This window comes from Penaeus japonicus, unplaced genomic scaffold (genome assembly GCF_977035675.1).
Source record: "Penaeus japonicus unplaced genomic scaffold, GWHDUDI00000001_assembly GWHDUDI00000037, whole genome shotgun sequence".
In the NCBI taxonomy this organism is placed as follows: Eukaryota; Metazoa; Arthropoda; class Malacostraca; order Decapoda; family Penaeidae; genus Penaeus; species Penaeus japonicus.
In genome coordinates this window covers 16,106,739-16,119,238 of record NW_028234439.1, presented here as the reverse complement: position 1 = coordinate 16,119,238, position 12,500 = coordinate 16,106,739, and the positions used below count along the sequence as shown (strand labels likewise).

The 12,500-nt window shown below is 40.8% G+C and overlaps 1 protein-coding gene across 1 annotated transcript in view; it reads right to left on the bottom strand.

The window, feature by feature from the left end:
• LOC122246417 (histone lysine N-methyltransferase trithorax) overlaps positions 1-12,500 on the bottom strand; it is a 43,633-nt gene that overhangs the window by 29,703 nt on the left and 1,430 nt on the right. Inside the window, exons 2-8 of the mRNA XM_043004980.2 lie at positions 7,294-8,679; positions 6,538-6,718; positions 3,627-6,289; positions 2,643-2,780; positions 2,361-2,485; positions 1,816-2,083; positions 493-669 (exon numbers count right to left, since the gene is read on the bottom strand). Of these exons, the coding sequence (XP_042860914.2) occupies positions 493-669; positions 1,816-2,083; positions 2,361-2,485; positions 2,643-2,780; positions 3,627-6,289; positions 6,538-6,718; positions 7,294-8,679 (4,938 nt within the window). The remainder of the gene's footprint in view (positions 1-492; positions 670-1,815; positions 2,084-2,360; positions 2,486-2,642; positions 2,781-3,626; positions 6,290-6,537; positions 6,719-7,293; positions 8,680-12,500) is intronic.

Here is a 12,500-nt window from a genome sequence, read left to right as displayed (position 1 = left end):
ACTAAGAAAGAGCTTCCTGGCACAATGCCACGCTGTGTCTCTCAGGCTGCTTCTCACCCGCTTGAATATACGGGGTCTTGATAAGAAGTTTTTGTATTCGTTTACATTATTTTCAAAAGTGAAGAGCAATGTGTCCATACAAATGGAACTCCTATGAGTATATACATATTTAACAATGTAAACCATATATTTTGAGGGAGAGGTCATGACATGATAGGACATCATCTGACAGGAGCAAAATATTCCCATGATGTGATATCACATTACTTAACACTCTACAGTGTGAATTCATGTATAGTCAAAGCCACACAGATCTAAAACCCATTGTTCTCTGATGTAATTTTTAAGACTTATACAAACAACACTAAGGTGCGTTTACTTATACATATATACATATACGTATATACATATATATATATATATATATATATATGTATATATATCATAAATTAACTTTTATAATACACTTATCATAAAAAAAAAAAAAAGTACCTGTTCCTTCCCGAGAGAGCCACAGCGGAAACACAGGATCTGAGGATGCTGCGAGGATGCCGTTATCACTGGGTATCCAGTCAGCATCATTTCATCAGCATCATATCCCTGCCAGTAGTCAATGTTCACTAGGGTTCCTGGTACAAATTGCTTCCCAGCAGCAATGTCACCACGGTCCTGAAAAACACACATGGAATCACTTATTGAAAATTCACACACATACATATATATAATATAATTTATATAATATATACACACATTGTACACATATATATATATATATATATATATATATATATATATATATATATATATATTATATATATATATATATATATTATATAATATTATATAATATATAAAATAAATATATATATATATATATATATATATATATATATATATATATTATATATATATATATATATATATATATATATATTAACCCATCAAAGAAAAGCATGAAACGATCAACAGGCTTACAACAAATGCACAACACTTGTTGATTTTAGCTCTTTTAAGATCAAATACATGGCACTGCAGACAGTATCTCGATTAGATAAATTTTGTAAAGTCATTTACCTCCACCTCCTTTATACTTCCGTCAAACTGTGATAAAGCTGTTTTTTGAGCTACTAAAGTGTAAATTCTCAAATGATCCTTTTTCTGATCATTCTGTAGAACGTATATATTTCTAAGATAAAATTCCTAACAAAGGAGTATGTGGGGAAGCCAATAAACTACACACATGTCAACATTGACAGTCAATAGGCAGCCTCAAGTGTTCATCATTAAAGAATAATAATAAGTAAAATGATCATGTATACTATTTATTTTATATTGACATGCATTTTGTAAGGTATATTTTAATATTTAAAATATATACTATATGATTAATAAAAAGAGTATGTTGTTGAATCTTTTCTCTCACCTATCCAACTCCATACAAAAAAATATTTTCTAATTTTATATTTATCAATCTTTTATTTCCTTACCTTCCTATACTGCTTCCCATCAGCTTTGCTTTGTAAGTAATTTTCCACATATTTATGTTCTGCTGAAAATCTCCCATTTAAAGCCTGACCTCTTACCTAGTCTTACTCAGCTAAATGACCCTTTTCTGAACATACTCTGCTACCCATCCCTCTCCTGGTCCTTCTCTGTTATCCAACCCACTCCTAGTCCTACACTGCTGCTCGTATTTCTCCTTGCAGCCTTTCCTCCTACTCATCCCCCTCTTCCTAGCCTTACTCTGTCCCTCATCTCCCTCACATCCTACCTCCCCATACTCTGAGTGAGGTACTGAAATAATCCAATTATTACCTTCTGGTCAGGCTGCGACCGGGTCATCTGGCGGGGCACGAATACAGCCTTCTCCTGCTGGAAAGCCTTCAACACCTGGTCACCTGAGGTCTCTGCTGGCAAAATCTTCTCCTCCTGCACTTTGATGATGGTGGGGGGCACTTTGCGCACTTCCTTGAACACAGCTGTGGATGTGTTTGTTGCTGCCATCTGAACAGGGACTTTGGCAGTGCCCTCCTGACTGATGGCTGACTTGATGGACAGCCGTGGGTTGTGGCACTTCCTCATTCTATCAGAGAAGAAAAGGTCTTGATTATTTTTTAAGGGGGGATACAAAGAAATAAAAATCACATGTGTATTTTGTCAAAATGAACATTTGGTTTCTCTTACAAATTCACTCTAATGCTTCCCCTTCCCTTACCCTTACCCCTGCCCCTACCCCTTCTCCTCCATTTTTCATTTCTCTTTCTTTTTATTTTTCCTCATTCCTCTTTCTGTTTTCATATCTTCTCCTCTCCCTTCCCTATCACTTTAACTGAGAGTGAATAAATAATTGTGAAACTCACATGCAAGGCTTCTTCTTGGTCCCTGGTCCACCATACTTCTTCATGTCTAGGCAATTGACACACTTCCGGCAGTTGGGTGTCGTGCAACCTGGACACTTGTTACACCACTGTGTTTTGCGAAGCACCTGAGTGGGAGCAGAGATCTATGAGGCCCAGTAGAACCCATATCTCTTTTCACAAAGCAATGTTGAACAACTAAACAAAGATTGCAACCAATTTTTCAAAAGCACAATTTCCACTAAAGATTGTCATTAATTCATAATGTGAAGTAGGAAATACTACCTTGCCACTGGCTGTTGTTGTTACTGTCACAATTTTGCGCTTCTTGTCGGATTTGCTGGAGGGAACAATGACCTTCATTGGTGCCTTGTCTTCATCCTTTCCTGGAGATGGGAATACTGCACGAGGAATGCCTAGCACCTGAAATTGGCAAAAGTGTGAATATACAGGTAATTCAGCAAATTGCCTTCCAATCTTGAAAATTATGAATAGCAAAAAATGAAAATTTCCCCTTGATAACTCAGTTAACCCATTCAAGCTGGGGCTATTATGGCTCTGAATGGTCAGAATGCCGGGGTTTTTGACCGCAGAGAGAGAGAAAAAAGAAAGAAAGAGAGAAATAGAGAGAGAAAGAGAGAGAGAAAAAGAGAGAAAAAGAGAGAGAGAGAGAGAGAGAGAGAGAGAGAGAGAGAGAGAGAGAGAGAGAGAGGAGAGAGAGAGAGAGAGAGAGAGAGAGAGAGAGAGAGAGAGAGAGAGAGAGAGAGAGAGAGAGAGAGAGAGAGAGAGAGAGAGAATGAGAGAGAGAGAGAATGAGAGAGAGAGAGAATGAGAGAGAGAGAGAATGAGAGAGAGAGAGAATGAGAGAGAGAGAGAATGAGAGAGAGAGAGAATGAGAGAGAGAGAATGAGAGAGAGAGAGAATGAGAGAGAGAGAGAATGAGAGAGAGAGAGAGAATGAGAGAGAGAGAGAATGAGAGAGAGAGAGAATGAGAGAGAGAGAGAATGAGAGAGAGAGAGAGAATGAGAGAGAGAGAGAGAATGAGAGAGAGAGAGAATGAGAGAGAGAGAGAGAGAGAGAGAGAGAGAGAGAGAGAGAGAGAGAGAGAGAGAGAGAGAGAGAGAGAGAGAGAGAGAGAGAGAGAGAGAGAGAGAGAGAGAGAGAGAGAGAGAGAGAAATAACCAAAATTCCCATTATATATCTCAAATTCATACTAAAGTAGGAATAGAACTCAAAGGAATGAAATCAAGGACTTAGTGTTCCACTTACCTGTGCCTGACTGCGACAGACGTGCTTGACCCTGGGTCCGCCCACCTCAGGATGGGCTCCTTCCAACTCCTCACTCTCTGACTTGACTGTCTGCTTGCTGTCCGTACCAGCTGCAAAAGCATCCTTCCTGCCCGTCTTGCCAAGCTGAGATCCATGCTTCCATGCCTCCTCTGACAAGCTACCTGCAGCCATGCCCTTTCCACACGCAATCTGGGCGGCCATTGAGTCCTCACTGACATTTTCTGGGATGCTTTTGAGGGATGCTTGGCCTCCTACTCTCCTGTAACACTTTACTACTTTAGTTATACTTCTCTTCATGCCTTCTTCACCAGAAACACAAGAGTCCTCAGAGGTCTTCGGAATCTCACTGTCTGAAAACTCGCTGACTTCTGAAGACTGGCCCGAGGTGGATATCCCAAGGGCTGATGCACTCTCTGCAGCAGCTGCCTTCAATTGCTTCTTTTCTGGTTCATTATAATCCTCCCTCTTCAAGACTGGAGGGAAGTAGTAATCAAGATTGCCTTTTGATTTGCCTGCTTTCTTGAAATATGCCAGCAGCTCTATTCTTGATCGGAAAGTCTGTCCATCTGGGCTGTGCAACAGAGCGACTTTGCCTTCCCCCTTCTCATTCCACTTGATCTTCCTTGACCAACCACCCCCAAAGTGAGAAGTCTGGTAGCTGGAAGGTTTTTTGGGTTTGGACTTTGGCTTGGCTTCAGGTACTTTTGTTGTTTCATGAATAGGCTCGGACTCTGACGCCATGGGGGAAGATAATTTAGAGTCATCCGAGACTTCCAGCCTAGCTAGAGTATCAGACTCCCCATCTACCAGATCTTTTTCTAGGTCTTCTGAATTCATACTGAATAGTTTCTCCTTGGCATCTTCTGAGGATTTACTTGTACTAGACAATTGAGCAAGTACTTTTTCAGCGGTCATATTTTGTACTGCCTCAGCACCACTTTGTGCTACTTGCTCCTTTGAAAGACTCCCAGGTTCCTCCACACTAAGCCCTTTTTTTCTTTTATCTTTCTTATTTTTGTGTCTATGTCTTCTATCCACTGTCTCAATGCTTTTTTTCTGGATCTTCAGAACAATTTTTCCCTGTTCAGACTGCTTTTCCTTTGGTACATCATCAGGTTTGATGAATACAGCTGCGTCATCTATAGTTTCCTCCAGTTTCAGCTCTTCTGATTCTTCAACTACCTCTTGAGGGCTTGCCACAGAGGCTGATGGAGGAGTCATTTTCCCACTATCTTCACTTGCATTGTTGGAGCTCGCAGATAAGGGCTTAATGGTTGGTGATAGTCCACTCACTGCAGGTTTTGGTTTGCCCTTCAGTCTCTTAGAAAAGGTCTTAGCAAACCCTTTACCAGAATTCCTGTTCTCAGACTCACTTTCCGTGGTGTCAGTGAGGCTTGCATCACCCTTCTTCCTCCCTAATGAGAGTGATCGACTTCTCACAACAATCTTTGGTTTCTTGTACTTCTTCTCAGCAGCTTTTCCCTCTGCAGAAATATTCATATCCATCTGCATTTCTGACTTCTTGTCAGCGAACTTGACACTTTTTAGAGAAGAGACAGATTTACTTCTGAGATGTCCTTCCTTGTGGTTCTTGACCTTGGTCTGCTTCAGCCGTGCAAATTTCACCTTCTCCTTTGCATTACGGGATAGCTTCCTCAATCTAGATTGTGATGCTTCTGTCTCACACTCTGAGGCCTCTGGTGACTTGTCGTCAGAGCTGATTTCCGAGCATGGCTCCGAGCTGGATAAGCGCTCTGTGCTGGAGGATCCAGTGGTATCACTTGAACTAGGTATGGAAGCATCTGAGTGACCTGTAACAACTGGAAAATACTTGTGAATATCGTCTACTTTCCCAATGAGTTGGAAGTAGGCACTCAGTTCTCTCCTTGATCTAAATGTCCTTCCATCAGGGCTATAAACATAGGTGTCAAAGCGATCACCAGCAGATCTCCATTTGATACGACGCACCCATCCTCCAGGAAGTGTTGTCATGACCACCTTCCCACGACTGCTGTTGTTGGTTGCCTGTGATGGCCGTGACTTCGGTTCATTACTCCGCACCACAGCTGGACTGCTATTCCCAAAGAGAACACGAGCATCAGTAGTTATTCCTTGCTTCTTCAGGAATTCCTCAAGCTTTTGTATGCTCTTGAATTTTTCCCCACTTGGGCTGATCACAATGACTTCAGAGCCAGTCTTGCGCTTCCAGCCACCAGGCAAGTCCATAACAGACCCAAAGGCGCCCCCTCCCCCTGGGTCAAGTGGCAAGCGCTTGGTATGTGTGGCCAGCTCTGCATCTTTTTCAGACACAGTGGGCAAGCTGCCACCACTCATGCATCGAGCCAAACTGGTAGGAATCTGTTCCTTCAGGATATTGGGTAAACGCTTGCGCAATCTGTCGTGGAGGAGATTTGGCATCGAGCAGACGTGAAGGATTCTGCCCAACCAGCATGCATTGCAGCGACCTTCAACCAGTTCTTGCACTTGACACTCAGCTTTGTTATCTTTGCACTCATATACTTCTCTGGAACCATCACTGGAGTTGCTGATGAAGGAGTTGCACTTCTCACACACTATCACTCCAAACTTGCGAGAATTCCCACCCTCTTCACTATCACAGACTGCACACTTTCCTTCCACTCCTGCAGGTATAACAACAGAGTATCAGATATAAGGTTTTTAAATACCTATAAAAACATCTTTAATTATTACATATTTTTTTCCTGAAAAAATGTTTCAAATCATTGCCCCATGCACCTTTAGGGACAATAAATACTGAAGACACAATACATAACCGTAAATGTAAATGGAATCTAATGGATCATGTTTAAATGAACATTCATGTTTCTATAAGAATTATATTACTAAATGGATAAAATTACAAAAATACCTTCTGCTGAAGCTGGTATAAGCCTTTGCAATGAAACAGGATTCCTAATCTTTTGCAAAGTAGTCTTGTTTAGGTTCAGTCTTGCTTTCCTTAAAATGTTTCGTGAGATGGCTGAAGCTGACATTGTAGATGAGGCACCAAAGGCCGAAGCTGGCATACTGTCTTCCTCTCCCCTTCCACCCTGTGAAAGAAATGAAAAAAATTATTCAGTTAATTCTTATTCCATACTCATTCTCTAAAAGATCTACACTGTTTGTAGGAGAAAATATACTTTTCAAAAAATATACATAAGGTTTATAACATTTCATTAACCCTTAAAGAACAGTAAAGTTCAGAGCTTTGTGGGTACACAAGACAAGAGAAATACATTTTCCTCTATTTTCATTCATACTTTTTGCATTTCAAATTAGTTTGTTCAGACATTTAAAATATGAATAATTTGGGACACTTTTGTTTAGACAATTTTTTACCATGTTTCATCTATTGTTTACCCACAATTGCAAAATATCATCCTTAAAGGGTTTAAAAAATTAAAGAACAAAATATAAATAAAAAGAGTAACTCCGAACTTTGAACACTTCTCCTTCATTATGTTTAAATCAGACAGCGCAGTTTTCACCTAGTCTCTGAGCCACATGCTACAGAGACTAAGGGCCAGTCTACATGTCAACTGGTTCAATACCCCTGCGCGATTCATCATTTTTGGTATTCCACACTCCTTCTAACCCACCAACATAAACATTAGCATATCTTTACCTTGCTGGATTGCTTGAGCCTATCATCCCATGGGGACCGCAGCAATTTACCAATCTTCTCCATGACCCTTGACTCCTTGGGGTCGCATCTCTGTGGGGATTCTGGCAGTTCAGCCTCCACCTCTTGCTGCGGGGGATCCATGCGACGCAGCAGGCGCTTGGGAGGCCTTCCAACCTGGGCTTTGCTGGGCCCAGTTATGGATTCTGTGTAGAGGGAGATTGTCCTGCGCATGCGGTCACGTCCCACACCTCCCTCTGTGCTGGAAAGGGAGTCAGTGCTCTGTGCCCTGGATCGGGGCAGAGAGAGAAACTGCGTGTGTGCACCCCTTCCTTTGCGAGTAAGCTTTACCAACCTCTTGCTAGGCATGCTTACATGTTCTGCCACCTCACCACCCACTGAAGACTCAAGCGAACTACTTGCTGTACACATTTCTGTTATGTCAGCAAAAAGTCTCTTATTTGGTTTAATTATCCTCGAGGATCGCACACTCATAGATGGAAGGACGAAGCGTTTTGGGCTCTTTTCACCAACCACGGGCAGAGAGTTGACTGTTCTTTTAGCTTTGGCTCTTGCTAATAATTTTCTTGCCAGCACTGTTTTCACTGTTGAAGATGGTCTGCTCACTCTCCTTGCTGTCTGTTTTCTTGCCACTTGTCTAGAGGACATGACAGCCATCCTCATTCCCTGTAATGCTGCACTACTTTCTTCTATGGGCTGTTCCGAATGAACCACTCTCTCCACATTCTCCTTGCTCGCAGGCTGAGGAGGCAAGTCTCTTTTCTCACTCGTTCTTTCCCCTCCCGCTGGCACATTGTCACTCCCCTCCTGAGCTTCCTTCACAACACCTTCAAGAGAATGACCCCTTCTCCTGGTCACCATTGGGGGGTCTTTGCTATTCTCCGCCCCTCCCTCTTTCACCAAGTCTCTCATAGGTGTTTCCACCCCACTCACTCTTCTCCTTGTTACCACTGGCAAGTTAGTACTGCTCTCAACGCCCTCTGACACCTCCTTTACAGGCAGCTCCACATTACTTGTTCTTCTCCGGGTACTTGCCACCACCTCCTTCCCCCCACCCGGCCCCTCACGCACCTCCTTGCCAGGAGCTGTGTCCCCACCGCCTCCACCTCGTCTCCTTGTAACCACTGGCACATTTTCAACAACATCTGACTTATCCTGCACCTCTTTGATGGCCATTTCTACTGTGCTCACTTTTCTCCGGGTCACCAAACCTGCTTCTTCTAGGGCTACGCAGGCTTCCTCTGCTCTCTCCGTTGGTGACCGCTTGCCCGACTTCTTTCTAGGTGATACCGCGCTCTTCTTCTTCTTCCCCTTGACATCCCTTGGCTCCGGGAATATGGACGTGAAGCCCTCAAATTCATCATCATCCTGAAATATAAAATGAGTAACATATAAGAGAACTAAGAAGATATTAACCACTCTGTAACAGGCATGTTTTGCAGGATTGGCTCACAGTCACACTAGACTTTCCTTTTTATTAGTCATAAGCCATATATTCCTTCGATTGTGTAAAAAGGGCATCACAACAAATATTGACGAGTATCTGAAAATAATATAAAATACACACATCGTCTTAACCCGTTAACGACGGGTGACTAGATAACACGTCTAGTGGTTTTTGGGCTACATGACGGGGACGCGTTATTTTGTCCAGTTATTTGTGATACAAAGATAGCTGAAAGAACTTAATATACTACTGATAAAATGACCTGTAAAGTTGGTGCATAGCTATTGTCCAATACATACACACCCTGGTCTAATATGTACTCATTTACTTACAATTATCATACTAACACATTGCATACGGGTGTCATAACATACATGTCGGCACCAATTAGGCCTAAGTGACGGGTGTCAATGCGTACATAACGCGACATCGGGATCTGCTCACAGTTGAAGTGTGCACACAGTCATGAAGTATTATGGCTGTCACGGCGCTAGCTCTAGGGCTACAGGGTTCTAAAGTCAGCCTAAATACACTTGATGGATTTATGGAAATATATTGTTTGGGCTAGTCTGCACTATCCGGAGGGTGGAGAAAACCCTTTCCCCATCCCTCTTATTTTTAGCTGGTGCCGCTAGTGTTGTAGACTGCCTGCCTTGACCAGTTAGGTCGTTGGGCACCCCATCGGCAAGGGGTTAAAGCTAAAGGAGTCTAGTTTGGATATGCGAGACATCGTTCATCGCTTTACTTGTTCATCTGTCTCAAATATGGGTAGAAGCTTATTAAAAATTTCCAATAGAGGATCAAGTGAAAATGTAATAAATACAAAAATTAGACTAAGGCAATATTTTCTTTATTAAAATACAAGTTCCTATAGGTGAAACCTTAACCCATTCACGCCAGGGCCATTCCGGTTCTAAATGGTCGGAATGCCAGGGTTTTCGAACACATAAGCCTAAAGCCTTGGGATTTTCGGGCGCACTAGCAGCAAGCAAGCGCTGTACGCCCACTCACCCAGAGCGCCGGCCTTGACCAAATATCTCGTCACCGGCGTCTGACCCAAAAACCACTGAACATGATAGCAAGTCAACCAGCACGAATGGGTCAAGTGGTAAAATTAAAATTAAAATACCATATAGTTACACAGTGATTTAAGACAAACTTTTTAAACATAACATTATCTTTATTTTAGTATCATGGAAATATCATTTGAAGTAAGACCTTTATAATATCAGTATGTATTACATATTATGTATTATACATTATATATCATAAGGGATAAAATATACTAATCTGTCCATATTTCCCACCACAATTCTGTCCTTGTAAAGATTTCCTGCTAAACTAAAGAGAAACTGACTATCCCTCAATCAATCACATGTAGCAAGTACAGAGTTTAAGATACCAATGAACCCTCATTAGAGAGAACTGAGATATTCTGGTGATTGTAGGATGGTTTCATATCATATATAACAAGCAAATACATTATCACTCTGTATGCTACTTAGCTTACTCTTGTATGAGATCTAAAGCAGCTTTTAACTCATTCACAACAGGGTGATTATTTGCCCAAGTGCACGCAGCCTTTCTTTCATCTCTTTTGGTAATTCACTTAAACCCCCTATGCCAGGCCTATGCAATATTGCATCGGGAACATCACACTGGTGCATCGCCCCGTCATTGGGCATTTAGCCATGTCACATGGGTGTGACGCACCGTCATCAAAGGGTTAATAATATGAAATTGAGAAAAAATTGCATTTAACCCTTCCAGACAGGTATCAAGACATACATGATGGCTCCAATGAGGCCTAAAGGACTGGCATTAATGCATACATGCCACAACATCAGAAACTGTTCATAGTTGAAGCACACCCAACATCATGAAGTATTTTGACTGGAACAGCACTAGTTTCAGAGCTACAGCTTTCCAAAGACAGCCTAAAACCTTGTTTTGTGATGGATTTACGGGAAAATTTTCGTTAGGCAAGTCTGCATTGCCCAGAAGGCAGAGAAAACATTTTCCCCATCCCTCTGATTTTTAGCCATTGCTGATGGCGTTAGAAATCGCCCATCCTGACTGCCAGTTAGATCATCTGTAATGGGTTAAGATTTGGTTACCACATTCTGTTCTGTATGCCCTCCTAGTAGATAATCATTTGTTGCTGGAATCTTCCTCCTCTTGGTGATGTTCTTGACAGACTTTCTGCTCATCTAAGATTCCATTATTGGGGTGGGGGGATATATATATATATATATATATATATATATATATATATATATATATATATATATATATATATATATATAAAACTTGGAAAATAAATGCCAGGACTATCTAACACATGTGGGTTACAAAAAGTCTTATACATGCCTTGGATGCCAAAGCAACTACAATCTATGGTCACTGACAAGCACAGAAAATATTGCTATAGATCTCATGAGAAAGTTTTGAAGTATAAAGTTCAGACTGAAGAAACATAAGAAGGTTTAGTAAGCTAACACCATGATTTGTGAGTGGTATACCTACTGTTTCATATAATATAAAGTAAATAATGGATGGAATTAATAGAACATATTTTTCAAATAGCTACTCGCTGAAAGCAAAAGTTCATTAATATATACTATGCATAGAATCAAATAAAAGTGGGACCTACCTTTCATCATTAAAATCATACCATTCATCATGTGTACACAGTGTGCAGACAAATAAGGAACCAGTTCGAGCTCTATGCTGCCAGAATTCACAAATTGGAAATTTGTTAGCCTTCACCAAAGTGACAATGTTATATCAGCTACAGCAATTACTTGCCATCTTTGTGTATTTACTGCCTTTGCATTTTCTATTTGTAAGAAGAAATATGTCTTCAAATTCACTTATATATTAATTCTATTGATTTTCTTTTGTAATATTTAAATATTTGAAATCGATATTATACTATATTACATGACTCATTTTGCTCCACCAAATCAAAGAATCTTGTAAGGGTCTAGAACCAAGGGATGCTAGGGACTTTCATATGGTTATTGATATTCATTTGGTATCATCAATTCTAAGGACTGAGGCCCCTCAATTAAGCATCTAACCAAGAAAACATTGGTTTGCAAACAATACAGTAAAGTTTTACAAAATTTTGGATGTCTGAATCTTTGCAGGGATTTCTCAATTTTGCTCTATCTTTATTCTTTGCAATGGATATCTATTTCCATTTCCTTTTTCCACTTTCACTTTCTAATTTCCTGTTATGAGGAATTCCACCCATATTCTCCCTAACCAGAAACACAGATTCCCAGGAGTGCCCTAAGCTTGCTGGTTAGAACAATCAGTCTCAGGAGGGTGATCCTGGGTTCAGCAATTTCCCAATCATCCACCACTTATTTTCCTACAAGAAAGAGCTTTCAGGCCTCCCTAAAACGGAAACTTATCATGAGGAACCAATATCAAAGCCCTATCTTTCAAGAATAACCTTGGGTGGCCACAAAGACCATGGCAAATCTGAAATTACTTATGATGGCCTGTAAATATTCCTGTTCTATTTGCTTTGCATTGTCATAACGAAACTAGTACAATTTGCATGATACTTTAAATTATTTCATGTTTTCAAGAAAAATTGTATAAAATATTAATGGCCTTTATTAAATTTAGCACTGAGATCAGTAAGTTCTGCTAAAGGGCCTCAATCATGTCAGCGCTCCAGAAAAAGCCAGTAAACCTCTTGCACATAGATTCTGGCAAAATGGAGCTT